Source organism: Drosophila elegans, unplaced genomic scaffold, assembly GCF_018152505.1.
Source record: "Drosophila elegans isolate 14027-0461.03 unplaced genomic scaffold, ASM1815250v1 contig_183, whole genome shotgun sequence".
In the NCBI taxonomy this organism is placed as follows: domain Eukaryota; kingdom Metazoa; phylum Arthropoda; class Insecta; order Diptera; family Drosophilidae; genus Drosophila; species Drosophila elegans.
In genome coordinates, this window is record NW_024545550.1 from 11,845,428 (window position 1) to 11,871,959 (window position 26,532).

The following is a 26,532-nucleotide window of genomic DNA, read 5'->3' on the forward strand; positions in this document are numbered from 1 at the left end:
ACGTAACGATGAGTGGTGCAAATGTAATAGCAACAACCTTTTATTCATTCCTATTCAATATTCATTTTTACACTGCTTTTATCCTCCTGCAACTCCTTGTACTCGACATTCTTGGCGTTTAAACAGGTGCCCACACCCTTAACGCTCTCCGAAGACTTGGTCGCTTGGTTCGAGTGGGAAACGTGATTGTACACCGCCAGGGCCTGGGCCACGAAGCCATTGACATCGCCAGGATTCGAGGGCAAGATCATGGTGTTATTCGTCTTGGCCAGCTTCTTGAAGGCTCCAATGTATTGCTCGGCCAGCGTGAGGGAGGCTGCATTTTGTCCATCCTGCAAGTAGAACATGACCGGGATGACCGTTTAGAACTTAAACAATTTGTAGTTGCTAAGAAAAATATATAATTGCCCGGATAACTAAGGGTACGTCGCAATTTCGTTCTCATCTCATACACTGATACAGGCTGAGCACAGAGCTAGGCACTTTGGGCGGCTTTTGCTTGCTGAACACGGTCCAGAAACGCAGCGTCTCGTCCGCTCCCCCGGTCACAATGGACTCGCTGTCCGGACTGACGGCTAAATAGAGGACGCGTTGGGTGTGCCCGGATAGCCGAACCACTTGCTTCAGCGAGGGATAGCGCCAGACGATGACCTGTGGCAGGGCCTGTCCGTGGGTGGTGACCAACTCCGCGGATTCCCTGGCCCAGGCCAAGTTGCTGATCTGGGCGCCCGTGTCGATGCACTGCACCGGCTTGCCGTTGAGAACGTTCCAGAAGCGCAGACAGCGATCGGCAGTCCCGCCGCCACTGGCCAGCAGTCCGGACTTGTGTGGCGACCAGGCCAGCGCCTTCACCACCGCCTTGTGCTGGACGAAGGCGTAGATCGGCTCCGGCCAGTTCTCCGTCCACACCAGCAGCCGGTTGTCGTTGCCGCCGCTGGCCAAGTAGCGCTGGTTGGGCGACCACTGAAGGCCACACACCTCGTGTTTGTGTCCGCGCAGGCAGCGGGTTATGTGCGTCGGCGGGCATCGGACATCCCGCTCCAGAATGGAGCGGTCGCGAGAGCCGCTGGCCAAGCTGTTGCCGCGCCAGGCCAACGCAGTCACTCGCCCCAAATGGCCGTCCAGCCGATTGAGTTCCTTCTGCTTCTCCGCATCCCAGATGCTCACATGGCCGGACAGGGTTCCAATGGCCACCTGACGGCCGCCGCCATGCCAACTAACCGCAGTGACCAGGTTGTCCTCTTGGCTGAAGTCGCACAGCCGTGTCACCTGGCCGCTGACTGCGCTCCACAGGTAGGCCGAGCAGCCCAGGCCCACCACTAAGCTGCTCTCCGACGACCAGTCGATGAGGTTCAAGTAGAAGTCGTTCTGCAGCTCAGGTGCATCGAGTATCTTGAAGGGGAGACGTGGAAAGCGTCGCGTTGGCCTCTTGGAGATGCTGAGCAGGCGTTGGCTGCACTCACTCACGTTGGCGAAGGGCGTACGCAACGGGGACAAACCTCCGTTGGCAAATCCATAGACTCGGTTCTCCTCCCGCACCTTGAAGTCGCCAGTCTGGGCCTGGACGTTTGTGCTTTGCTTGCACTGATCCAGAGAGGTGATTTTAGTGTCCAGGAACTCGTTGCGCAGCAGACAGGCGTACGCAGAGTTCTCGCTGGAGCTGCCGGGAGCGAGGGCAAAGTTTCGGGCCCACTGATTGCCAGCCCGTGTGGGAATGCAGCGTAAGTCCAGCTGCTCCCTGTTATCCCCTACGCTTTCCTGAAGCAAACGCCGTTCGTACTCCGGTTGAAACATTTCCAAATTTGAATATTTGTGCGAGCTGTGTATGCCTTGTCGAGGTGTCCAACGATCACAAAGGATTTAAGAGCAAATGCCTAGCATTCTACCTGCCCGGGGAACTAGTTTCCTTGGGGAAATACTCACCAGATGGGACAGGGACTTGGCGATGGCCAGCAGACTGCGGGCCCTGGCATCCGCCACGGCAATAATGGCAGCTGCCTCGCCACTGGCCTTGTTGATGTGCTCCTGCCGCTCGGCCTCTGTGGAAGAACGATCTTTAGTATTGGCTATATAAGCTGCAAGAAGTAATGCCGCTAACCGGAGGCTAGGATCCTGGACTTCCGCTTGCCCTCGGCTATGTTGATTTCCGCTTCGCGAACTCCCTCAGATTCCAGGATGGCCGCTCTTTTTCGCCTCTCAGCCTCCACCTGCATCTGCATGGCCTCGTGGACCCTAGTGGGAAGCTGCAATAGGGATTATTTCGAGGGACTTCCATTGCAATATCAATCAGAAATCACAACTCACTCGAATATCACGGATCTCGTAACGCAAACAGGCGATGCCCCAGGCTTCGCTGGCCTTGTTGATCGAGTCCACGATGCTGACGTTGAGGGACTCCCTCTCGCGAAAGACCTTGTCCATGGACATCTTGCCCAGCTCCGATCTCATGGTCGTCTGGGCCAGCTGTGTGATGGCGAACTCCGGATCCTCCACGCCGTAAGAGGCTTAATGGTGATATAACAGACGGTGAGTTCGCGCAGATGCGAATGGATTTATGGGCCATACCTTTGTACGGATCGATGATTCGCAAGTAGAGCACGCCGTCGATACTCAGGGTGACGTTGTCGGAGGTAATGGCACTCTGCTTTGGGACATCGATGGCGATTTCCTTCAGGCTCTGCACGTATTTGATTTTGTCGGCCACCGGCACCAGAATGTTCAGGCCGGGGTCCAGAATCCTATGAAACCGACCCATGCGCTCCACCACCCAAGCCTTGGAGACGGAGGAGTTACGGATTTAAGTATGCCGGATAGCCTGGCTATAGCTATAACACCTACCTCTTGCTGGGGCACAAACATAACACACATGTTTATGGGTGTCGAGGCCTTTCCCCTTCGAGATTGGGACGGAATCCATGAGCCGGCGAGCAAGAAGTCTTGCTGCAAATACGCATTATTGAATCATATAATATTCGAGACAATAAGAACAAACCTGGAGCAAACTGGGAACAAATCTTTTGTTCAAAAGAAATCTCGACATTTCGCAATATATGTGCCGATTTTAGTTGGAATAAAGTCAAAAAATACTAAGAAGAAAACATTACAGTGTTGCCAGATGTAAAACCAGCTTTCCACCTAAATTATCTCGACCAATCCGAATTCCCCCTAAAAAATCCAGTTTTCCGCCGTAAATTCAAGCACACGTTGAATTTAAAAATAAAAACCTTTAAAAAACAGAAATATTTTGGCGTCTTCCTAAACGTTTGAAACTCTAAACAGCTTCTTCAGAATGCTCAAAATAAGAGCTAATTCAACCTGAAGGATGTAAAAATATGGAAAGTTCATTGAATGTTTGACAAAATATGACAAATTAAAATCATTTCTTGCTTATTTCCAAATTGGCAAGCATTTTGAAGGACATTTTTTAATTGTAAAATAAATACATTTTAAATTATAAATTCTTGAATTAAGAGAAATAATAAATATTTATTATTATTATTAAGAATGAATTTGTTTACCTTAATCATGAGCAAATTAATTAAAACTTGGAATACTTATAATTAGAACATACAAAACTGTACTAAGTGGAAATAAAGTACGAACCAGGGTCCAATGGGCCACTATCTGCTTTTATTTTAACTCATAGAAACAACCTTAAATTTGTGTTTTTATTTTTTGAGCTCCGAAGTCGCATAAGCAACAATGTAGCAAATGTAGTCCATTACTTTTAATCCTAAAGTAATGAGTTTTTTCTACAGGCCCACTTCGTCGCTGGGTGACCAATATTAAACTTCTAAACTGTCAAAAAAAAGTAATAATAAATAAATAAAATAAAAAATTACAAATATGCCTTTTTAATGTTGAAAATAATAACGTTTTTTAATAGCAAATAAATATGACGAAAAGAAATATAGTAAATTGAGTTAAGACTATTAGAACAAAGTTTTTTGTATGACTTTTTAATCTAAATAATTTTTAAAGGCTGTTTTTTTTTTAAATGATTTCTTTAATATTGTTGGTAAAGGTTTTTTGTGAGTTGTGAACATATTTAATAAATTTTACTTACTTGTTATGTCCTTACTTACTTACTTACTTACTTGTTATGTCCTCAGCCTTTTAATAAAAACTGAAAAAGTTTCTAGTTAAATTTAATTCGCGGTTAACTCAACTAACCGAGGAGAGACGAAAGCAAGAACACAGAAAGGCCGCCCAACTCTTATATAAATGAAAATTAAATCTAATAACTGAACATATGTTTGAGTGCACGTATGTTTGCTAAAATCTTGACACCACTTCGGTCTGTTTGTAGGAGTATTTACCATTGGTTACCAGAAATATGGTGCAAGTGACGCATTAAGAGCATAAAGGAAACCGCACTAACCGACCAAACAGCACTAAGCTGTTAATAACGGGTGCGTTCCTGCGGCTCTTTAGCTGTCGTTGGTTATCTGCATCATAAATTTACCATCACCCTGTTTAAGTAAGGACCAAATCGGGTATAAAACGGACCACGCCACAATAAAGCGCACAGTCTTCTTCAAAACTCCGGCGAGTATTGTTTTGCAAGTTCACCGGTCGAGGGCTACGATTGGAAATATGAATCTTTTTATTGTCCTGGTGGTGGTATCGGTGTTCTTAAACTTCATTCAAGCAGCACCGAGCGTGGTATGTATGAGTTTTTCAAGTGTTTTTGAAAGTATCCATTCGGGAACACGTCGACTGATTATCTAACAAAAGTGTTTTAGTGCTAAAAATACGAATTTAAGCAAAAATATTACATTTTTTTTTATTTTAGGACATTTCTAACGACGAATTGATGGATGGCAAATATCTATGTGAAGGTAACGAAAATGTTTTCAGTCAATTTTAACAAAAGGTTTTAAGGATCAATATACCATGAATGTTAAAAAAAAAAACTTTGGAAAACAAAGTCTTGAAAAAGTATTGAAAGATTTGAAAATTCATAACGTATTATCAATCCTAACAGTATTAATTGGTTTAGCTTGTATATAAGCAATTCAATTTTTCATTTCTTATTATTTTGAACAGATCTTTCAGCGTTAAAAAAATTTTATAACGGCAACAGCGAAAGTTTAAGAACACCAGGATTTTTAAGCGACGACATAACCACATCGCAATTGTTCAACGAATTGTACAAACTTTATTTGCGAAATGCGAATCCTTCGCTGCCCAAAAACAAAAATCTTGAAACCTTTCAAGAGAGGTTATCGCGAACAGTTTCTAAACGTGGCTTAGACAGCATTGGTGGAGGACACTTGATAAAAAGGACTGAAAGTAGACGACTATTAAGCGACTAAGAAATCCTTCAGAAATAAACCTTTGACCTTATCGAGTACCGAAAACCTGTTATGAAACTGAAATGTAAATACAAAGCATGGGATTTATTTTATATGTACATATATGATTATGTTTCTTCTATTTGTTAATAAATTATTGCATTTATGAAAGAGTTTTATTTTCAAGCCCTATCTTTCCTACTACCAAAGGCAGAGATTTGTAATCAAAATAAAATTTGACTAACATTTTTACTCACTAATACATGCTTTCCCCATAAAAAGCCGGCTCAAAGAAGTACGATGGACCATTTATAGTTAGGTGAGTGTGTCAAAAAATATATGTTTATAAATAACACAGCATATACAATAGCAAGTAACAGATGCACGTGAAAACCCATTGTCTGATATACTTATCAAATATTTAAGATTAAAGTGCTGCTATCAGGTCTTATCCGAATGTTATCGAAAAAGAGCTGTATATAACAGTATGTAAATATGCAGATAGTAGATAGCAACTTCTATCCTAAAAGTTTAAGTCACAATTCACCCATCGTTACTCATAGAAATTAATTCTAAAACACATTTATCTGAATCCTGCAGATTGATTTCCGCGGCAAACGGACAAACAGTCGTTTGCTACGAATGCAGCCAGTCCGAATTCAAGGCAAAGTACACCGTGAAGCCCTGCGGAGATCGGTTTATACCTGGAAAAATGGGATCAAGCCACCACAGAGACATGCTGCCGTACCTGGTGAGGATGGATCCGATGTACAAGGACACCTGGAGCAGTAAGCTCAAAAGAAACTTTGATGAAATCGACAAGGCCTCCGCCAGCTTCAGCATTCTCAACCAACTCGTCTAGTGATACCTACTCAAACCATTTCAAATGCTCACGGATACGGATACGGATACGGATACGGATACAGATAGGGATACGGATACCGATCGAAACGCGAATGTACTCTAAAAATGCTTCATGTCAAGGGAATATAGAATAGAATAAACAACGTGCATCCTCATACACCTACTATGAATAAAACAATTGACTCTGTTATTAACATGTTTATTTATTATTCTTTAATGTTGAGTTTTGTGAAAGGTCATACCAGATCTAAATGCAGCGAATTTTTTTTTAATCAAGGGACTATTTAAATACAAATTACATTTGATAATTATATTTAAAACAGTAAGTCATTAATATTTTTATTTACTTGCATTACGGCGATGGGGATAACCTATAACAATTCATATTGACGAAGGTGCATCCTTTGAATAATGTCTCTGCAATCATTAAACACACGTTTAATGTTTTCTGTGTCAACGGCGCATGTGAAATGTGGATAGCAGTAGTGTTTACCGTCTCCGCTAGCGGTAGATATACGCTAATTAAATACAGAATAGAGAATCTTAATGAGCATGGCATTTGTTTAAGGAGCGCGGATGCAACCTACCAGAAACTCGTCTCGTATGAAATATTTTGCTCGTATTACTTCTGGGTCGTCATTGGATTCCATTATTGCGTCACCTGTGTCGACAGCACATTTGAAATTAGACAAAAACATATTATCCATTAAATTTCTTAAGTTAAATCAGGTATGAGTTTCAATTTTGAGGGGAATTTTGAGGTCAAGTTTAACAAGTTTTTCTTATCCGTTGTGTTTATCTTTCAAACAAGAAACAATTTGTTGTCATTGTCAGTTTGTTAATAAGTGATTTAATTGTCCAGTTAATCCTGGGTTTTGATGGCAGTCATGATATTCTCCTTTTCTGTTTGTAGTCTTGCCAAAGTGAATCAAATGTAAGCCTTTTCCTCGGCTTTTATAAAGGTTGCTAGATGGATTACTGGTTTCTGCTATTTTACTTACTTGGCGTTTGGTATTTGTTAAACTCGGAGAAATATTCCGACAATTTACTTTTTCCAGCCTTAATTTTCTCTGCTAACAAATCTTGCTTATTTAAAAATAGTATAATAGAAATCGTGCGAAGCCATCTATAAAAAATTCGATGTTAGTTTTCAGATCAATTAATTGTGCAAACTTCACGTGTCACCTGTTGTTCCAAATACTCTTGAACAAATCCAAAGATTCTCGAAGTCGATTTTGGGTGGGATCTTCACGCAAAACCATGTTATAACTTGAGCACGCAGTTACGAATATAATAGCAGTTACATCATTGAAACATTGAATCCATTTTCTACGCTCATCTCGCTGTCCTCCGACATCAAACATGCTGTACACGTACAATTAAAAAGGTTATTTTCGAATGTTCATTACTTATGCACTAGTTGTACTTACTGAAAATTTACTTTGTCCACTTGAAATCTTGTTTCAAAAATTCCAGAAGTCAAAACACGGCACCGAAGAATATCCTGCTCATTAGGGGTATAGTTTGGATTCTTGATTGTGCTTACTCGGTCCAGGAAGCTTTAATGTGAAATATAAAGTGCATAAATGAGTAAGTTGTTTTCAAATCTAAATAGATGTAACAAGCCTAAATAAATCAACTAATGTTATTCTCTTTCGAAGACTACAATTTACGATTATTGTACTTTATTGCCACACTTCTACAAAGCATCAATAATTGTGGATTTTTACTTCATCAAGCGAATTGACTTTTTAAGAGTTATAAAATGCATACTTTCAATCCAACGAATATTCTTAATCGTCAGTAAACGGTGAACTTCGGAAAAAACACACAGTTAATGCTATTAGAATAGTTAACATGCCCTTTTATAATTAAAAAATAAATAACTTTCATTCCGACAATGCTACAAAAATACAATTTTGGGCTGACCACATCGATTTGCACTATTCAAAATAAAGACAATACTTACTATTTCGCACAATCGATTAATTGATACTCATTCGACCTCTCATAGGTTTGAAGAACGCCTTTGTCTTTCCATAGTTCTTCTGTATGTTCATAAAATTCAGGAGGATAATTAAAGTCCGGACCTGCGGAGGAAAAGAATAAGTTAAAGTTACTTATCCAGAGCTGAAGCTAAGGTTAAATGTCTTACTAGATGCATAATCCTGAATGTACTCCACTCTGGGTTCATTTTCTTTCTTTTCTAAAGCTACAGGTGGATTAAGTGTGCTCATGGCTCCTGTAATAGTCTGTAATTGGAAAAACGTTTTGGTTAGCAATGATGAATCTAAAGGGAACAATAGGTATATGCTCACCAAGATAGCGTCTCGAATATTCTTTTTAATATCATCAATTTTCTGTTTCTTTTCTGTTTCAGAAAATCCGTCGACATGCAATATTCGCATTTGTTTGACTATAGTTGATTTGCCGGACTCGCCCGCCCCCAGGAGGAGCAGCCTGTGTGTGGCCCTGTAGAGCTGTTTGTCCTTCTGCAACTGTCTAGATATTGCATCGCTCCGGCGCTTCTGGCTCTTCGAGTCCTCCGAGTTCACATCCGACTGCTTCGAGGTGGGGGACCCAAAGCAACCCATCGCGGCCCACGGGGTCCACCAACACGTCGCTCGGTTTTCCTGGTTCGCGTCGGGTGACTCGGCACCCCTTGTGCTTTCTCCGTTCTGCTCCAGTATAGCTGAGTTCCTCGGATCCACACACAATGTCCCCTATGTACACTTCAGGTCTCCGATCTCCGACCGTTGGCTCAGCGATTCAGTAGATCTCCGTAGCAAGCTGGATTGGCAAAGTAAAGAAGTTAAGATTAATTTATGTAGGTTTATTTGAAAACATCTTGGATGAATAGCTCCATAAAATTGTCAACATTTCAAAAGGATCAACACTATATTTAATTATATGTTCCAAAGGTTTCTTAATTCCTTATTTTAAAGCAATATTCACACACATTGCAGGAATAAATTTAGAGTATTTTTTAAAAAAGGATTATCTATTTTTATTTATGTCAGATTTTAAGAAACTTTTAGATCACCAGAGGAGTGGTCACATTTACAATGCCTTCATGAACTTTATATTATACGGTTATTAATAACATAGTATTTTCTAAAAGTTCCCTAATTAAAAGTAAATTCTTTAAGATCCTATATCCCATAGCACTTTTAACAAATCGACACCTTTTGTTTACATATAATCGTAAATATCAACGGCAGGTGGCAGGTGTGTATTCCAAGGGATTTATGAACCTACATCAGTGCCCCTATATCAACTATATCGCCAATATCGCCCATAATAGGCGCCTGAGCCAAGGCGACATTTCTGACATTGCCGCCCACGACAGCCACAATGAGTCACTTATATTTTGAGTCCGAAAATAATGCTGGCTTTATTATCGAGTGCAATCCAAATCCAAATCATAATCAAAATAAAAATCAAAAATTACTTCACGCAAACGCCCGTACATTCTCGTCGAACGATTGAAATTCATCATCATAATGATAATCATCATCATCATCACATTCATATTCACATCCACATTGGCGTAGTGTAACAGGTGAAGAAGAGGGCGGGTGGAATTTTCGCGCATACTAAGGTGCAGGTACGCATGTATATAGAGATACCAACATAATTCCATCTGCAGTTAAAACTCAGATGGCTGTGTGTACCCGTACCCGCCAGTACACAGTTTGCGAAAATTTACATATATTGGGCGAGAATTTGATTAAACTTTTGCTCAAATATGAATTTATTATATGCACACAAAAAACGTATTTAATCTATTAATTATTGCCCACGGACGGACGGACGGACGGGCGACCGACCACCCGACCGACCGACGAAAGTCGAAGGAAGATATGTATGTATATACATATCTAACGGACATATAGCCGTAGATATGCAGATTTTAATGTAAATATATGTACATAAATTCATCGGGATCTAAGCGGGCACGGGCACAGGCACAGGCACATATATATCTCACAGATATGTGTACACACCGTTGTGTATCTACTCGTATATACGTACGTATGTATTTAGATATATACACAAGTTCTCGGTTCGCATGTGTGAATGGATGTACATAAATAAATGTATGTACATATATCAATACGTATGTGCTCCGTGCCTCCGAATATTTGCCATTTCTTTGACACTTTGGGAAACTATATTATATGGTATAACCATCGTGAATCGAATCGGATAGGATAGTATTTTGAATATTCATGCGCGAACGATTTTTCACTGATTTCAGGTTTAAGGACGCAGGACGTAGGACGTCAGGAAGTCGGACTCGAATGAAAATGAATTCGAATCGAATCGAAACGAAACGAAACGGATCGAATAGATATAAGTCCGCGAATCACATCTTTGCGCGAATCTAATTACGTACATGTACGCGACTTATTTCCCTATGTTTGACAATGGTTATTGTTTACCGTGAAATTACCGAACATTTTTATTCATGGGAGCAACTTCGGGCTAAAACTGTAGGTGCACGATTCTGTTGGGGAGCGACTTTCGGGTGCTGAAAAAGGCTTATTCTATCGCACTTGACGCTTCAGCCACTGTTTTCCAGTCGCCCAATATTCTTTATCTGTGCGTGGTCGCAAATACATCAATTTGTTACTTAAAAATTACTTTTAATATCAGTACTAACTCACTTTTTATATATTTTTTATTTTATGTATCAACCTAGGGATGCAACAAAGTAGATACTTTTATCGATACTTTGCCTGACTATCGGATAGTGAGGGCGCAATGTAGAGATACTTTTACAGATATTATTAAACGTAAGCGGAGTATAGAACTACAATTTGTATCTTTTTGAGAAAATTGTATTTTTTTCCATAATTTAGTCCTAATTTGTATAGAATTATCTATAAATTAAAAAAACGCCACCGATATTTTACATGTTGTCTTTTTCTTTACAGCTTCTCACATATATTTTTACATACGTGTGTAACAAACCTTTCAGACCGCTTAGAAAATACAAACTGATAAGGGCCAAAATACATTTATCTGAAATTATTATCGTACAGATATGATAACAATTTCAAAGAAAGCTTACAATTTTTTAATTATAATTTTTATTAAAGTACAAAATCATTTATTTTTAAACAATTGTGGCTTCATCCTCCACCTGTGAGCGGAACCGACGTCTACTTAAGATAGGTCTTAATCAAATTCTCCAGCTTAACAGTATCAACGGCAAACTTCCTAATGCCCTCGGAGAGTTTGTCGGTGGCCATGGCGTCCTCGTTGAGCAGCCAGCGGAACTTGCTCTCGTCCACGGTGATCTTCTCGATGTCCTGCAGCTTGGCATTGTCGACTGACAAGTAGGTGGTCACCGACTCGGTCTCGTTCTCCAGCTCCTTGAGCAGCGAGGGACTGATGGTGAGCAGATCGCAGCCTGCCAGGGCCTTGATCTCGCCCACATTCCGGAAGGAGGCGCCCATTACCAGGGTCTTGTAGCCGAACTTCTTGTAGTAGTTGTAGATGTTCGTCACAGAGATCACACCCGGGTCCTTGAGGGCCTCGAACTTCTTTGTCTCCGTGTTGGCAACATACCAGTCCAGGATCCTGCCCACGAACGGCGAGATCAGGGTCACTCCGGCCTCCGCGCAAGCCACGGCCTGGGCGAACGAGAAGAGGAGCGTCAGGTTGCAGTGCACGCCGTGCTCGTTCTCCAGGATCTCGGCCGCCTTGATGCCCTCCCAGGTGGAGGCCAGCTTGATCAGGATGCGCTCCTTACCAATGCCCAGCGATTTGTACAGGTCAATCAGCTTCAGGGCCTTCGCCACACTCCTCTTGGTGTCGAACGAGAGACGGGCATCGATTTCGGTGGAAACCCGGCCAGGGACGACCTTCAAGATTTCCGTTCCGAACAGCACACAAAGGTAATCCATGGCCTCGGCCACTTGTTCACTTACGGAGCTGGAAATACGTATATTAAAGTAATATTTTTTTGGAAATCTTACTAGACTTCTTACCCCTTCTTGCCCTTGGCGTAGTCCACCGCCTTTTGCACCAGGGGCTGGTACCGCTCCATGGAGGAGGCGGACAAAATGAGAGAGGGATTGGTCGTGGCATCTGTGGGCTTGTAGATGTTAATAGCTGAAAGTAAAAACAAAGTTAAGTTCTCTGGGACTTTGCATAAATACGGGGCCAAACACCCAAGTTACAAATTCTATAAAGCCCGAAAAACCTGTTGAACGACTTTCATTTTTCAATCGGCCGTCCGAAAATATCTTTGGACTTTTTTGAGCAGGTTTCGCATTCAAACGAAACCTTATCACCGTGACATACTATAGCGGTCACATTTCCAGCACACGTAAGCACCTAAGGTCAAACTAAAGTCAGCTCGGTTTTACTTTTCACTTTTATTTGATCTTCACTGCAACAGATAAGACAAACTGCCATCGAGATGGCTCTGGTGTCTTATGTTTATCTTTTGGTTCATCCTATGTTTACAAACTATGTAATTGCTTAAACCTGAACTGTGTCTGTATGTAAGTAAATCGAATGTTCTTGAGCCCGGGTCCACAGACATATGTATATGTACAACCATGCGTTTGTATTTCAAGATACATTTCCAGCTTGGGGAGCGTAGAATTGTATGCCGGTGTAGATATGTATCTACAAGTCCAAATGGAGTGTATATTTACCTTCAAAGTCGCCGGTGTCTGCGACAATGGTGGTAATTTTCTTTAATTCCTGTAAGACCGACATCTTTTGCTTTTTCAACGTGCGATCACTTCCCATGTCCCAACTTCAACTGCAATAAGGTCGCTAATGGAGCGCCATTTTATACCGTTCGGCTTTAAAAAAAATACTAACTACCTAACTTCGGTTTAACAGGGCATATTAGGGGGACTCATTTTGGCGCAGCTTGGGCAGTAAAGCTGTATATGCGAAGTTTAAATCCGAAAAGAAAGTTCAACAATAATAGTAAATGCCAAAACAAGTTTTTAGACAATTTAAACGTTCAATTTATTTGTTCATATTCTTAACGTTTAATTCAAATAATTATTTACAATTGTTTTTTTTTATAGACTATAATACGAACGAAAACAAATATCTTTTGGCTTAAAAAAGCTACATCAGGTATATACAACTTAAATTTAAAATATTAAAATACACATTAGAGGGGTTCCACAAACTAATTTTGAGTGTATTTGGTCAAAGCTTATCAAATATTCTCAGTGTGAGAACTAAAATTGATTTATTCAATATTATAATTTCAAAAGCACCGTTATTTCTATGTCTTATGTTTGAATTACCTTTTCGCTGGGAATTGTTGCCACTTCACCACATGCCATCACTAAAAACTATCGATATTTCATAAAGAATTCCTCAATCAAAACATATGTTTGTTTGTATTTTTGCCACACGTGTGTTTAAAAGTCGCTCCGGAGCAAACAAATTAAAATGAAACAAAAACATTCTAAAAACAGGGCTAAACCCTATAAAAAAACAACGCCCGCCCGTCGAAATGAAAGGTTTTCGAAAAACTATAGTTATATTCAGAGGAGCAAGCAAATGGAGGAGTCGCATCGCAGAGAAAGGATGCCCACAGTCCCGAAACAGGAATTTGAGCCCGTGGCCGAACTCCTGCCGGAGATTCCGGACGATGTGGATGAGGCAGGATTCTATGAACAGCTAGTGACTGGATACAATCACATTCCTACAAGTACTTTTATAATTTATAATTATATTGAAAACAGAAAGAATTCTTAAACAGCAAAACATTTTTTCAGGTCAGATTCTTAACTCTACCACGGAGGACCCAATTGTGCCGGTGCCCAAAAAGATAAAACCCAAAAAGGAAAAGCGCTCTGAGAAGATAAATGCGGACTTGGAAATATACAATTCGTTTACAAAACGCTTCGATTTTGAGCTGTCCACAGACAATATCAACGATTTGATTGCGGGAAAAGATGTGACGAGCATCAAGGATAATTGGTCTGCCTTGGGAAATGTCAAGTTTGAGATTCCACGACTGTCTGAGGACTTCAAGGAGCCCGATTGCAGTGAACCCAAAGACATTGCCAGTTCCTCAGATCTTCAAAAGTTGGAGGTTAAGCTGTCTATCTGTGGAAACGCCAAGCTTCCACTCACGGCCCTGCAATCCCAACTATTCTACGTTGCCAATAACTATCAGGATATTTATTACCCCCACCGAAGTCATGCCAATGCCGAGGATATTCGATATGTATACTGCCTGCACGCCCTTAACCACATGCTTAAAGTCAGGTCCCTGATATTGCGTAACAATGAAAAGGTTTCGGCACTGGCCAAAACCCAGAAATTATCACCTAACGAAATCTCCATACCAGAAAGCTTCAGAGACCAAGGACTAAAGCGTATGAAGGTTGTTTTCATAGTGCCTTTCAGAGAATCGGCACTAAAGATTGTAAATATTATTGGAGACCTAATGTTTGGCAGCCAAGATGGTAGGTTACCCATTAACAACAGAAGAATAATCAAACTAATCTATTATGCTTTACAGAAAATGCTAGAAAGACCTCAATTGCCAACTATGAACGCTTTCTGGGAGATTACTCTGGCAACACGATATACTTCCCAAAAACCAACCCCAAGCCAGTGGACTATGAGCAAACCTTCAGTGGCAACACGGATGACAACTTTAAACTGGGAATTCGCTTCACCAAGAAGACCATGGCTCTTTTCTCCGACATGAACGCATCGGACATGTTGATCGCATCTCCTTTGGGTCTAAGAATGCTCGTCACCGACAAGGATGATGACTTTGACTTTTTAAACTCGATTGAACTGCTTGTTGTTGACCAAGCCGAACTCTTTCTGGCGCAAAACTGGGAGAATCTTCTGCACTCCCTGGACCATCTACACTTGCAGCCGCAGAAGTTGCCGGACACGAATTGCCAGCGGGTTCGAACTTGGTGCCTCAGTGGCGCATCGAGTTTCTACCGCCAAACCCTGTTTTTCTCATCCCACGAGCTCCCAGAATTCCGAGCAGTGCTCAACAGTAAATGCAACAATTACCAGGGAAAGGCACGGATCTCGAATCTGATCGAGCACGGCGACATTCGCAATGTGCTGACACCAATTCAGCAGGTTTTCCGCCGCATCAGTTGCTCCAACGTGGAGTCGACCTTCGACGATCGCTTTCAGTACTTCGTCAAGCATATTATGCCCCAATTCAGCAAGCCCGGGTTCTCCCATTGCATGCTGTACGTGCCCAGCTATTTTGACTACGTACGGATACGAAATCATTTCAAAACCGAAATGGTCAGTTTTGTGCAGATAAATGAGTATACAAAGAAAGAAAAGATTTCCCGGGCGAGAGATATATTCTTCCACAGCGGAGCATCTGTTCTACTCTACTCGGAAAGAGCACACTTCTTCCGGCGCACCCGAATTAAGGGCATCCGGAATTTGATTATGTACCAACCGCCCAATTTTCCGCATTTTTATTCCGAAATGATCAATTTGATGCTCGAGTCCAATCAAAACCCGCGGGATGGTTTCGGGGAAGAAATGTCCGTCAATATTTTGTACACAAAATACGATCTGCTGAGTTTAAGTAACATTGTTGGAAGCGAAAACGCTGTGAAATTGACTTCTGGGAAGAAAGATTCTTACTTATTTTCCACCAAAACATAAATGTCATTAAGAGCAGACTAACAAATGTGTATATATTTAATTTTGAATTAAAATATTTTCTTATTTTTAACAAGGAGATTTCTGTTTCTTTTTTTTTTTGTAATGTTTTGTGACGTAAATATTTGAAGAGGAACTGGTTAGGTGATTGATCTGATGTTAAGGGTGGCAAACTGCTTATATCTAGTTTATCTCTTCTCTTTGTTATTACGCAATACGGAATTATGAAAAAATAAATAATTAGCAAATAGTTGTGTAACAAAGTGTGCCAATTACAGGAGAATACAGTTGCATAAACTATGTTATGAACTTGAATAATATAAATTTAATTGTTTGCTTATTCAAAAGGCCTCTATTTCGTTGCTTTTTAATAACAATAATTTTTGATGAAGAAAGAGAAGCAAGAACGCTGTGAATAATTGCATTACACAGAACGTCACTGTCAATTTTATAAGTTTAAATAGCCAAAAATGATAAAACATTTAAAAAGGTTTTAGTGCCTTTATCCAGCGGTTGACAACAGCATTAAACCCAGATTTACCAGTCCCAAAATAAAGCAAAATTCTTTGCTGTATTGTCATTTATAAATATTTTTAAACATATATGTAGGTAGCTTATAAAAGTTCTGGCCTAGACATATGGAGGTAAAATAGTAGCCAAATGCATATTTATGGGGGTCTCTATGAAAAGTCGTAATAGTTGCTGCACAAGGCGGATATCATACGGGAAAAACGTGTGCGGAGAGAGCTCTTGCCAAATTTTGAGAGACATTACAAGACTATTTTTATGCGGCTAAACGACGGCTGCCAGTCTCTGCTGAAATTGGGGAAAAAGCAGAAAAGCCATAGGAATAATCTTCAAATCAGAAGCCCACTGCTGCATACACTTTCCAACAAATTTAGTTTATTTCGGAAGAAGAAATAAGTAAGTAATAAATTACACACTAAAATTTTCTAAAAGATTATAGGAGTTTATTGGGAACTTTCAAATTTGTAAAACTTATATTTTACTTAAGTCAATTTAATATTTTCCAATAGGTTTCTAAAAGCTTGAAATAGTTTTATTTTTAAGGCATAAACACCTTTAAGTGACAAACCCTTCTATGCAATCTACCATAATTTCCCCAGATTGGTTTAAAAATAACGATTTCTAAATATTAGACAAACACACGTGCATTTTTCGAAATCAGTCTACACTCACAGGCACAAGTGATCTCCCCACATTGCTCTAGACTCTACACTTTCACGTATCTGTGCTCCCGCCGATCCTAAATAAATATATATATATATACGTATATCCGTGTGCTAGTGCCTGTGCTTGCGGTGGTATTCCCACCTATGTGGATATATATATATATATATATATGTATTTTTGAGGCTGGGGACCGCGCAGTATATTTCGCTTCGGCGAGATTTGAAAAACACGAGCAGAACAGCAGAACAGAACCGCCAACAATTCGGATCGCATAGGAGGATAGGTGGTAAGTGCTCAAAAGTTTGTGCGTGCTAAAAGTATTTTCCCGGGCCAAAATAGAGAGTGTATGTAGTTTTGGGAATTTTGCCAAAATATATGAATTTTGTAATTCAAATAGACACTCTCATCGAGCAGCGTTCTCCTTGCGTTCAGTTGCCGTTGATCGTTATAATAGCGCGATCTTTGTGTTAGCTCTTGGTCTTCCGACTTAAATAAATTTATTATATAATAACGGAATTTTTACTAGGAATAATAATTGTAAGTTTTGTTGATTTTTTGCAACAATTCCAAAGCGAATACGCCAGTGATTTACTCCAAAATTCCATTGAGCACAAGCAAATCTATCCCAAAATGTACAAAATATTCAAACGCGCGCCTTCAAAGTTAAACCTGGAATATCAAAAAAGTTATCCGAAGTACCTACTACATCTACATACGAACATGCTTACACTCGAAAAACCGTGTTCCAAAGTGTCTTCCCAGTTTAGTTATCCACCCTCCTCCCAGAGTCCAAAGCTCGTACACCTCGTACGGTTCGAAATATCCGTAAGGGGGACCAAACAGTGAGCGACCTCGACCTCCGAAGTCGAATTGAAAATTTTGAATGTCACCAATACGAGAGCACACCACAAATAGATCCGACACAGATGTAAAGTTTTCCCCCAGTGCCCGAGGTCTATGTATTTGTGATTGAAAATCTGATTATGCAACCGGTGGGAAATATCCGTATCCGAATCGAATGCATGTCTTTTTCCCAATGTTATCACCACACACGTTCATTGCTAGTCCTTACCTATAATTTTTGATTTGGTGTTATGTCAGCAAGTGCTTGTAACTGACTTTCCTTCGAGAAAAAAAAGTACCCTGAAAAGCAAGTTGTGGAGCAGCGAAAAAATTATAAATACATTGATCCCAGGATCTGGGCCGAAACGTGCCCTAGACACATTTTTACTCTAGAGTCTATACCCATTACCCCCCTCCAACTCACTCAATAATTACACAACCCATCAGTGGACTTTGTCAATCGGAATTATTGAAAACGTAGAGCACAAATGTCGACATCCATTAGAATGCTCGAAATATCATAAGCCGTTAAATCATACATATAACCCAATAAATATTTCTCCCTACGATCGTCTCTCTGTATATGTACATTCATACTTATTTACGTGTTCCTAGTACATATCTCTTTATATGTACGAATGTTCAAAATTGAGCTTGTATTTTTCGGGTGCTAGGACTCTATTTTTAGCCCATCTCGGACAGAGGCGATTTTTTTGCTCCATAATGCACACGTATAGACCTATACATGAGTATATTAGAAACATATAGACTAAATGGCATATAGGTGTTTTCGAAAGACGTCTGTGTGTTCAAATATAAGTCGTTATCGAGCACATTTCTTGACAATCTTTCGAAAAATAACGTCTTTTTAGAGGCGGGAAACTCTTGAAATGAGTTACGTATGTAATTGTGCTTCCCCCAGCGTAATATTCATGTATTATGCGAGTTGGCTGCCATTCAAAATTCCCCGTATGGCCTGATTTTAGTGTCTGGTCGCGAAAAAGATTAAAATTAAAATTTAAAAATGTCGCTGCTGGCGAATACCTGGCACCCAGATCTATTTTTTGCGGGCTCTTGATCTCATTAATTTGAGCACAAAATGCGCGAAGAATAGTGTTGCTTGTTATGCGGTTGACAGTACGGTTGTCTCACTTGCTCGCTGGATGGAAAATGAAAATATATAAATAAGTTTCTAATAATTGTGATAAGAGTTTTGAATTCATTATACACCAGAGGTAGAAACCGTTTTTCATTGAATTTTTAGTGCTTAAAAATCGTTTTTCACAGCGAATTGAATAACAAAAAATTGTTTTGATAACGATTTGAATTCGTGTTTCACCACAGTAATCCGTGCTTTTGAAAATATATAGATAAGAAAAGAGTTTTGAAGTTAGATATAACTCTATTGTATATTTTATGTTAATATCCTTCCTCATAACAATTTAACATACAAAAACGTGATTTCGAGTTGAATTTGTTTTCCACCTCAGTATTATGAATTAACACAAATAAGTTTCTTATATTTGTTATAACAGTTTTTAATTCTTTTTACACCACAGACGTACCTATGAAATCAAAAATTACTAAAAAATCTTCCTTCCTCTTTATTGTATATTACAACAACATAAAATATAACAATCGTGACAACGTTTTGAATTCGCTGTTCACCACAACAATTAGTGCCTACGAATCAGGAAACTCACCAGTTAACTATCGAACTTGCATGCTGAGTAATCGATAACACCGGCAATTAGATTTCAGTAGCAGAAATTCAACGCTCGAATAGGGGCTACTTCGAAAGGTGAAATAAATTGAGTTTTTCAAGCCACGTAATTATAACTATTTGGATGAACAAATAGGTAGGAGTCGTACGATAAGCGATACACGTTTTCACTCAGCCCTGCTCCGAATAATGTCGTGTCATAGTCAAAGTGAGAAACGCCGATAGGCAGTAATGCGCGGCCCGAGACTTAGTGCAATAGTTATCAGCACACATATTTAGAAAAAAGCGCCATGGGTTATAATGTATAGAGAATCAGTGGAAAAAAGTACTTAACACACGCAGTGCGTTGTTTTCCGAGGCTAACGTAGGATTACCCGACATTTCGGGCTAAGGTTCCCCAGCAATAAATACGCAAAAACTGAAACTGCGTCTGTTGTGCGAAGTGACACGTGTGTGAATCTCATAAGCGGAGAGCGATTTGGCCAGGGTAATGCTAATGCAATTATTCCAGCATATTCTCTAATCCGCACCGATCCGATCCAATCGAATCCAAAGTTGGCGCGATAACTGCGCGATTTAATAGTGGCCCGAAGTATCTGAAAATTAGCATGTAGCACCTGTGTATGTGCACCTCTATTTCTATTTCTATTACTATTTCCAATTCCCCTGTGCACATGCACATGTACGAGCGAACAAACACTTATTCAGAACCTAATGAGGTAGTTTTAACTGCAAACGGCCATGCCAAGTACATATATATACGTGCATACACATTTGCCATTGCTATTCCAGTCAGAATCAATCGTAGAATTAAGAAAATAGCCCATCAAAAAGCTAAAATGCGTGTCTACTTTCCAAATTCAAACGCAGGCTACTGAACGACGAGGATAACGAATCAAGATGGAAGACGGTCACTCGAAAACCGTCGAACAGTCCCTCAACTTCTTCGGAACGGACGCAGAGCGCGGCTTAACCCTCGACCAGATCAAGACGAACCAGAAGAAATATGGACCCAACGGTTGGTACTAGTAGTAGTAGTAGTAATCCCCTTTCCCATTGCCATTCCCACCATTACCCCTTTCAAATCGAATCGACTGACGTGTTTGTTTTCTTATCGTTACAGAGTTGCCGACCGAGGAAGGTGCGAAGTCAACCCGATCCGAACAGATCTCCCCATACACTCAATTGTTTACCCATCATACTAACCATTGTATTCCACAGGAAAGAGCATCTGGCAGCTGGTCTTGGAGCAGTTCGACGATCTGCTGGTGAAGATTCTGCTGTTGGCAGCCATCATCTCATTTGTAAGTGACGTTCTTGAGCCAACAAGAAAAACACCCCTGGATTGTATGACGCTCATTTAAACACACCTACCTTCTCCCTGTGTGTATTCCAACCCTCTAGGTTCTCGCCCTGTTTGAGGAACACGAGGAAACGTTCACTGCATTTGTAGAGCCCCTAGTTATTTTACTTATCCTGATAGCCAACGCCGTGGTGGGAGTATGGCAGGAGCGCAACGCCGAGTCGGCCATCGAGGCACTCAAGGAGTACGAGCCCGAGATGGGCAAGGTGGTGCGCCAGGACAAGTCCGGCATCCAGAAGGTGCGCGCGAAAGAGATCGTGCCCGGTGATCTGGTGGAGGTGTCCGTCGGCGACAAGATCCCCGCCGATATCCGCATCACCCACATCTACTCGACCACGCTCAGGATCGATCAGTCCATCCTCACCGGCGAGTCGGTGTCCGTGATCAAGCACACCGACGCCATCCCCGATCCCCGTGCCGTCAACCAGGACAAGAAGAACATCCTCTTCTCCGGCACCAATGTGGCCGCCGGCAAGGCCCGCGGCGTCGTCATCGGCACCGGCCTGAGCACCGCCATTGGCAAGATCCGTACCGAGATGTCCGAGACGGAGGAGATCAAGACGCCGCTGCAGCAGAAGCTGGACGAGTTCGGCGAGCAGCTGTCCAAGGTGATCTCCGTCATTTGCGTGGCCGTGTGGGCCATCAACATCGGCCACTTCAACGACCCCGCCCACGGTGGCTCCTGGATCAAGGGCGCCATCTACTACTTCAAGATCGCCGTCGCTCTGGCCGTGGCCGCCATCCCTGAGGGTCTGCCCGCCGTCATCACCACCTGTTTGGCCCTGGGCACCCGCCGCATGGCCAAGAAGAACGCCATCGTCCGCTCCCTGCCCTCCGTGGAGACCCTGGGCTGCACCTCCGTCATCTGCTCCGACAAGACCGGCACACTCACCACCAACCAGATGTCCGTCTCGCGCATGTTCATCTTCGACAAGGTCGAGGGCAACGACAGCAGCTTCCTGGAGTTCGAGATGACCGGCTCCACCTACGAGCCCATCGGCGAGGTGTTCCTGGGCGGCCAGCGCGTCAAGGCGGCCGACTACGATGCCCTGCAGGAGCTGTCCACCATCTGCATCATGTGCAACGACTCGGCCATCGATTACAATGAGTTCAAGCAGGCCTTCGAGAAGGTCGGCGAGGCCACCGAGACCGCCCTGATTGTGCTGGCCGAGAAGCTGAACAGCTTCAGCGTGAACAAGTCCGGCCTGGACCGCCGCTCCGCCGCCATCGCCTGCCGCGGCGAGATCGAGACCAAGTGGAAGAAGGAGTTCACCCTGGAATTCTCGCGCGATCGCAAGTCCATGTCCTCGTACTGCACCCCCCTGAAGGCCTCCCGCCTGGGCACCGGCCCCAAGCTGTTCGTCAAGGGCGCCCCAGAGGGTGTCCTGGAGCGCTGCACACACGCCCGCGTCGGCACCAGCAAGGTGCCTCTGACCTCGGCCCTGAAGGCCAAGATCCTGACCCTGACCGGCCAGTACGGCACTGGACGCGACACTCTGCGCTGCCTGGCTTTGGCCGTGGCCGACAGCCCCATGAAGCCCGACGAGATGGATCTGGGCGATTCCTCGAAGTTCTACCAGTACGAGGTCAACCTGACCTTCGTCGGCGTCGTCGGCATGCTGGATCCCCCCCGCAAGGAGGTCTTCGATTCCATTGTACGTTGCCGTGCCGCCGGCATTCGCGTTATTGTGATCACCGGCGACAACAAGGCCACTGCCGAGGCTATCTGCCGCAGGATCGGTGTGTTCTCCGAGGACGAGGACACCACTGGCAAGTCCTACTCCGGTCGCGAGTTCGACGACCTCTCCCCCACCGAACAGAAGGCTGCCGTCGCCCGTTCCCGCCTCTTCTCCCGCGTGGAGCCCCAGCACAAGTCAAAGATCGTTGAGTTCCTGCAGAGCATGAACGAAATCTCCGCCATGACCGGTGATGGTGTCAACGACGCCCCCGCCCTGAAGAAGGCCGAGATCGGCATTGCCATGGGCTCTGGTACCGCTGTCGCCAAGTCCGCCGCCGAAATGGTGCTGGCCGACGACAACTTCTCCTCCATCGTGTCCGCCGTTGAAGAAGGTCGCGCTATTTACAACAACATGAAGCAGTTCATTCGCTACCTCATCTCCTCGAACATCGGTGAGGTCGTCTCCATCTTCCTTACTGCTGCCCTTGGCCTGCCCGAGGCTCTGATTCCCGTCCAGCTGCTCTGGGTTAACTTGGTAAGCTCTTATGATGATTTAGCTATTGTAAGTGCTTACTAATTGCCCTTTCTGCACAGGTTACTGATGGTCTCCCAGCCACAGCTCTTGGCTTCAATCCCCCCGATCTGGACATCATGGAGAAGCCCCCCAGGAAGGCCGATGAGGGTCTCATTTCCGGCTGGTTGTTCTTCCGGTAAGCACAACCTAGCTTAAGCTCTTTAACATAAACATGGAAGTAAGAACGATTTGTCTTACTCTAATTTAGTTACATGGCTATTGGCTTCTATGTCGGCGCTGCCACCGTCGGTGCCGCCGCCTGGTGGTTCGTGTTCTCCGACGAGGGACCCAAACTGACCTACTGGCAGCTGACCCACCATCTGTCCTGCCTGGGCGGTGGCGACGAGTTCAAGGGCGTCGACTGCAAGATCTTCAGCGACCCCCATGCCATGACCATGGCCTTGTCCGTGCTGGTGACAATCGAAATGTTGAACGCAATGAACAGGTAAGTCACATGATAAGACGCAGTGATAGACAACAAAAACCCCTTTGTTTCTATTTGATTAGCTTGTCTGAGAATCAGTCGCTGATTACCATGCCCCCATGGTGCAACCTGTGGCTGATTGGATCAATGGCACTATCCTTCACTCTTCACTTTGTTATTCTTTACGTCGATGTCCTCTCCGTAAGTATCAGTTGTATAAATATATATATATATATAGATATATTAATGTATATTATGCTTACCTTGTTATATTTTATAGACCGTCTTCCAAGTGACACCGTTGTCTGCTGAGGAATGGATAACTGTGATGAAATTCTCAATTCCTGTAGTTTTATTAGATGAGACATTGAAGTTTGTTGCTAGAAAAATCGCAGATGGTGAGAGTCCTATATATAAGATGCATGGGATTGTGTTAATGTGGGCTGTCTTCTTTGGCCTGCTGTACGCTATGATGCTTTAAGAATATAATTATAATCCATAAGCCCAACTTCATTATTCTAATTTCTAGTATAAAATGTTACTAAATATAAACAGAAACAAAAACAAAACCAGAAACCGAAACCGAAACAGAATCCGAAACATGAAACATGAAACCCACAATTATATACATCTAAATCTAACGTAACGACTTTAACCCACATGAAGTTTGTTCCCAAATACTACTGATTTCCACACCGGTGTCACAGAATTGACTGGTGGCACCACAAGATGGGCCGACTGACTCACTCCCTGGCTTTTGGCTTTGAACAAACAAACAGCGTTAAATGATCAATATTTTCTATGAGCTAACGATTTATCTAACACGCGTATACCCTACATATATATATATATATTTGTGTTTGTATATTATTAAATTTAGCAGGATTGCTTTTTGTACATACAATGCTATATATACATAAGAGAGTTCCACACCGACCGGTATATTCAATTACTTTAGTTAGTTTTCGTCCCATAATTTTCACTGGGCTACCAAAAACGAAAATTGTAGGAAAAATCAAATCTCTGGAAATGAGACACCAAACTTATTTATCTTCACACTTTCGTCTCTGTGTTTAGTAACTGAAATACTAAAGTGTAGGCTAAATCATGCAAAAGAACAAAACATTGTAAGCGATGGAACGTTCATGAACAATTTTTGTTTAATCTGTTTAAGTAGAACCAAAAACCTCTCCTAATCGAATCTGATTGTACGTTGATGTTCTAAAAGATTCCAACCAAGCGTCCTAATGTGTTCTAGAGGAGTATTTTCAACTTGGTTTGCTTAACGTAATTGAATTCAATTCCCCCTTATTTATATACCCGTGAAATGCAAATATTGGTTCATTCATTCCATAATTGTAAGAATTATTTTGAGCACAAGATATTAAGTAGATACGACTCGACGCGGTACACATTACACATTAACTCCCACACAATCAACGTTATCGTTTCCATTTGTATTGTATTGTATGTACATATATGAGCAAATGATTAGGATCAGGGTCTCTGGCGATCGTTTATAATGCTATAATGGCATATCTAAACCAATGGCATCCGAAACCGAAAACAGTTTGCGCGGTGCAGCAATCGTATTGAAAATGTTTGAGGGATTTATTGAAAGCAAATTGTGTAATTTATGTCAGCCTCAGTTGTAAGGAATTAAGTAATCCTTCTAGCATTTCTAGAGAATACCTTATTAAATTAACATTATACATAATTTACTCTGTTATACAATTAGAGACGCTGTGAATTGATTAAACAAAAATTACCTACACCTAACATTAAAGAAATAAATTATGCAGAACTAAAACGTGCGCTGGCTCTACGAACCCCTGAAGAAAATGGGACCCAGAAAAAGCTTATGCTCGCTGCTGCAAGTTAATTCCCTTTTTTTTTGATTCCGTTTGCTTGCACGTGCACGTGACTTGTCGGAGCAATAGGATCCATTGCCATCCGACGCCTTGATATGCCCACCTGTCTACCTATCTACCTACCTACCTACCACATCTCTCAATGAACTATTCGTTTTATTTTATACAGTCAATCCCAGATTTCATTAACTGGACCCCCGATTAGTTACCATAACACAAATTGAATCCATCCCTGCTTTAGAAAAGTACGTGCAGTTATTATATTATGTCCGAGTGCGCCCAATTTGATGTGAATGTAGAAAAGAACAATTGCTGTACATTATGGTCTATTACATTATCGCACTCGACGGCATAAACGAGAAATCACAGATTTGAAATTCAGCATGTAAGATATCTAAACGTAAAAACGAAATAATAAAACAAGAAATCCGAAACTGGCCTGTGTACTTTTCCCTGCCCTTTGACCTATGACCTATGACGTTTAACCTTTAGTAGAAAAAACATATACATTTCCCCCCTCTTGAAAATCCTTTTAGTATGTAGTAAGTATGAACCCACCGAAACTGCCAAATTCCAGAATTTCGGAAGCCGCAGATCGCTGAAACCAAACCGCTTAGCTGGTCCCAAGTTTTGGACCCAAGAAACCCAAACCCTGTCCCAATTTGGTTTGCTCTTGCGTTGGCTAATCCCCCCAAGAATCAAGAATACCTGGTAATAATCGCCACCGTTACATATAATATCTAGTTCCTGACGTCGTCGTCGACAGGATGTAAAGGTTTGGACCACCAGAACCGATACGAATGTGAAAGTGAAAGTGAATGTGAAGGAGGACAAATTTTTCTGCCTTTATCATTCGTGTATTAATCGCTAAGCCAGCCCTGTTACTTGCAACTGCAACATTAAATCCAACATAAATCAATTTATTTGCTTTAGAAAGTAAAACATTAATGGAACTGTGGGTTAGTAAGAACGGATTTAAATAAATATATACCAAATATATAAATTAGAATGATGTCTTTTCATTTGTTGGTGGAGGCCGCCTCTATCGAA

At 41.9% G+C, this 26,532-nt stretch overlaps 7 protein-coding genes across 14 annotated transcripts; 3 read left to right on the forward strand and 4 right to left on the reverse strand.

The window, feature by feature from the left end:
- Positions 1-22: 22 nt before the first annotated feature.
- LOC108144748 (stomatin-like protein 2, mitochondrial) lies at positions 23-3,122 on the reverse strand. Its single transcript, XM_017269851.1, has 7 exons — positions 2,993-3,122; positions 2,839-2,940; positions 2,566-2,773; positions 2,305-2,504; positions 2,099-2,243; positions 1,924-2,039; positions 23-332 (listed from the first exon to the last, which is right to left on the reverse strand). Exons 1-7 carry the CDS (start codon positions 3,038-3,040, stop codon positions 51-53), a joined length of 1,101 nt encoding a protein of 366 aa, XP_017125340.1. The 5' UTR covers positions 3,041-3,122; the 3' UTR covers positions 23-50.
- Positions 339-1,912, reverse strand: LOC108144746 (fizzy-related protein homolog). Its single transcript, XM_017269848.2, has one exon. The coding sequence runs from the start codon at positions 1,792-1,794 to the stop codon at positions 442-444; it is 1,353 nt and encodes a 450-aa protein (XP_017125337.1). The 5' UTR covers positions 1,795-1,912; the 3' UTR covers positions 339-441.
- A 1,409-nt stretch (positions 3,123-4,531) lies between the features above and the next one.
- LOC108144679 lies at positions 4,532-6,355 on the forward strand. Of its 2 annotated transcripts, XM_017269741.1 has the most exons (4): positions 4,532-4,665; positions 4,796-4,841; positions 5,580-5,616; positions 5,898-6,355. In XM_017269741.1, the coding sequence occupies exons 1-4, from the start codon at positions 4,597-4,599 to the stop codon at positions 6,157-6,159; spliced, it is 414 nt and encodes a 137-aa protein (XP_017125230.1). In that variant the 5' UTR covers positions 4,532-4,596; the 3' UTR covers positions 6,160-6,355. The 2 variants fall into 2 exon arrangements, with proteins under 2 accessions (XP_017125230.1, XP_017125231.1); XM_017269742.1 differs by lacking the exons at positions 5,580-5,616; positions 5,898-6,355 and adding an exon at positions 5,050-5,463.
- LOC108144677 (guanine nucleotide-binding protein G(s) subunit alpha) lies at positions 6,347-10,895 on the reverse strand. 3 transcript variants are annotated; one of them, XM_017269737.2, is made up of 9 exons: positions 10,832-10,895; positions 8,480-8,951; positions 8,317-8,413; positions 8,131-8,251; positions 7,592-7,720; positions 7,347-7,526; positions 7,163-7,287; positions 6,749-6,831; positions 6,347-6,679 (listed from the first exon to the last, which is right to left on the reverse strand). In XM_017269737.2, exons 2-9 carry the CDS (start codon positions 8,753-8,755, stop codon positions 6,533-6,535), a joined length of 1,158 nt encoding a protein of 385 aa, XP_017125226.1. In that variant the 5' UTR covers positions 8,756-8,951; positions 10,832-10,895; the 3' UTR covers positions 6,347-6,532. The 3 variants fall into 3 exon arrangements, with proteins under 3 accessions (XP_017125226.1, XP_017125227.1, XP_041563262.1); XM_017269738.2 differs by lacking the exon at positions 10,832-10,895 and adding an exon at positions 10,618-10,801; XM_041707328.1 differs by lacking the exon at positions 10,832-10,895 and adding an exon at positions 10,618-10,798 and having other exon boundaries at positions 6,749-6,822.
- A 177-nt stretch (positions 10,896-11,072) lies between these two features.
- On the reverse strand, positions 11,073-12,968 carry LOC108144678 (probable transaldolase). The gene is made up of 3 exons (XM_017269740.2): positions 12,836-12,968; positions 12,161-12,284; positions 11,073-12,104 (listed from the first exon to the last, which is right to left on the reverse strand). The coding sequence occupies exons 1-3, from the start codon at positions 12,930-12,932 to the stop codon at positions 11,330-11,332; spliced, it is 996 nt and encodes a 331-aa protein (XP_017125229.1). The 5' UTR covers positions 12,933-12,968; the 3' UTR covers positions 11,073-11,329.
- Positions 12,969-13,529: 561 nt separating this feature from the next.
- Positions 13,530-15,891, forward strand: LOC108144930 (digestive organ expansion factor homolog). Its single transcript, XM_017270096.2, has 3 exons — positions 13,530-13,860; positions 13,928-14,623; positions 14,680-15,891. The coding sequence occupies exons 1-3, from the start codon at positions 13,599-13,601 to the stop codon at positions 15,813-15,815; spliced, it is 2,094 nt and encodes a 697-aa protein (XP_017125585.1). The 5' UTR covers positions 13,530-13,598; the 3' UTR covers positions 15,816-15,891.
- Positions 15,892-17,202: 1,311 nt separating this feature from the next.
- Positions 17,203-26,491, forward strand: LOC108144489 (calcium-transporting ATPase sarcoplasmic/endoplasmic reticulum type). 5 transcript variants are annotated; one of them, XM_017269421.2, is made up of 10 exons: positions 17,421-17,543; positions 20,443-20,590; positions 20,696-20,713; positions 20,794-20,876; positions 20,977-23,148; positions 23,208-23,323; positions 23,396-23,632; positions 23,695-23,812; positions 23,892-24,009; positions 26,227-26,491. In XM_017269421.2, exons 2-10 carry the CDS (start codon positions 20,473-20,475, stop codon positions 26,253-26,255), a joined length of 3,009 nt encoding a protein of 1,002 aa, XP_017124910.1. In that variant the 5' UTR covers positions 17,421-17,543; positions 20,443-20,472; the 3' UTR covers positions 26,256-26,491. The 5 variants fall into 5 exon arrangements, with proteins under 5 accessions (XP_017124909.1, XP_017124907.1, XP_017124910.1 ...); XM_017269422.2 differs by lacking the exon at positions 26,227-26,491 and adding an exon at positions 25,652-25,916; XM_017269420.2 differs by lacking the exons at positions 17,421-17,543; positions 26,227-26,491 and adding an exon at positions 17,203-17,292 and having other exon boundaries at positions 23,892-24,252.
- The last annotated feature ends 41 nt before the right edge of the window (positions 26,492-26,532 follow it).

Bases quoted from the DNA above. Each gene is read 5' to 3' on its own strand.
- LOC108144930 (XM_017270096.2), top strand. From the start codon at position 13,599: ATGAAACAAAAACATTCTAAAAACAGGGCTAAACCCTATAAAAAAACA. The intron at 13,861-13,927 runs GTACTTTTATAA...ACATTTTTTCAG, and splicing joins ATACAATCACATTCCTACAA to GTCAGATTCTTAACTCTACC. The intron at 14,624-14,679 runs GTAGGTTACCCA...TATGCTTTACAG, and splicing joins AATGTTTGGCAGCCAAGATG to AAAATGCTAGAAAGACCTCA.
- LOC108144677 (XM_017269737.2), bottom strand. From the start codon at position 8,755: ATGGGTTGCTTTGGGTCCCCCACCTCGAAGCAGTCGGATGTGAACTCG. The intron at 8,414-8,479 runs GTGAGCATATAC...TTCCAATTACAG, and splicing joins ATATTCGAGACGCTATCTTG to ACTATTACAGGAGCCATGAG. The intron at 7,721-8,130 runs GTAAGTATTGTC...TTCACATTAAAG, and splicing joins TTAATCGATTGTGCGAAATA to CTTCCTGGACCGAGTAAGCA.
- LOC108144678 (XM_017269740.2), bottom strand. From the start codon at position 12,932: ATGGGAAGTGATCGCACGTTGAAAAAGCAAAAGATGTCGGTCTTACAG. The intron at 12,285-12,835 runs GTAAATATACAC...TTTTACTTTCAG, and splicing joins AGACACCGGCGACTTTGAAG to CTATTAACATCTACAAGCCC. The intron at 12,105-12,160 runs GTAAGAAGTCTA...ACGTATTTCCAG, and splicing joins TACGCCAAGGGCAAGAAGGG to CTCCGTAAGTGAACAAGTGG.
- LOC108144748 (XM_017269851.1), bottom strand. From the start codon at position 3,040: ATGTCGAGATTTCTTTTGAACAAAAGATTTGTTCCCAGTTTGCTCCAG. The intron at 2,941-2,992 runs GTTTGTTCTTAT...GCGTATTTGCAG, and splicing joins TTGTTCCCAGTTTGCTCCAG to CAAGACTTCTTGCTCGCCGG. The intron at 333-1,923 runs GTGAGTATTTCC...TTCTACTTGCAG, and splicing joins CCAAGTCCCTGTCCCATCTG to GATGGACAAAATGCAGCCTC.
- LOC108144746 (XM_017269848.2), bottom strand. From the start codon at position 1,794: ATGTTTCAACCGGAGTACGAACGGCGTTTGCTTCAGGAAAGCGTAGGG.
- LOC108144679 (XM_017269741.1), top strand. From the start codon at position 4,597: ATGAATCTTTTTATTGTCCTGGTGGTGGTATCGGTGTTCTTAAACTTC. The intron at 4,842-5,579 runs GTAACGAAAATG...CCCCATAAAAAG, and splicing joins TGGCAAATATCTATGTGAAG to CCGGCTCAAAGAAGTACGAT. The intron at 5,617-5,897 runs GTGAGTGTGTCA...TGAATCCTGCAG, and splicing joins GATGGACCATTTATAGTTAG to ATTGATTTCCGCGGCAAACG.
- LOC108144489 (XM_017269420.2), top strand. From the start codon at position 20,473: ATGGAAGACGGTCACTCGAAAACCGTCGAACAGTCCCTCAACTTCTTC. The intron at 20,877-20,976 runs GTAAGTGACGTT...CCAACCCTCTAG, and splicing joins TGGCAGCCATCATCTCATTT to GTTCTCGCCCTGTTTGAGGA. The intron at 23,149-23,207 runs GTAAGCTCTTAT...CTTTCTGCACAG, and splicing joins AGCTGCTCTGGGTTAACTTG to GTTACTGATGGTCTCCCAGC.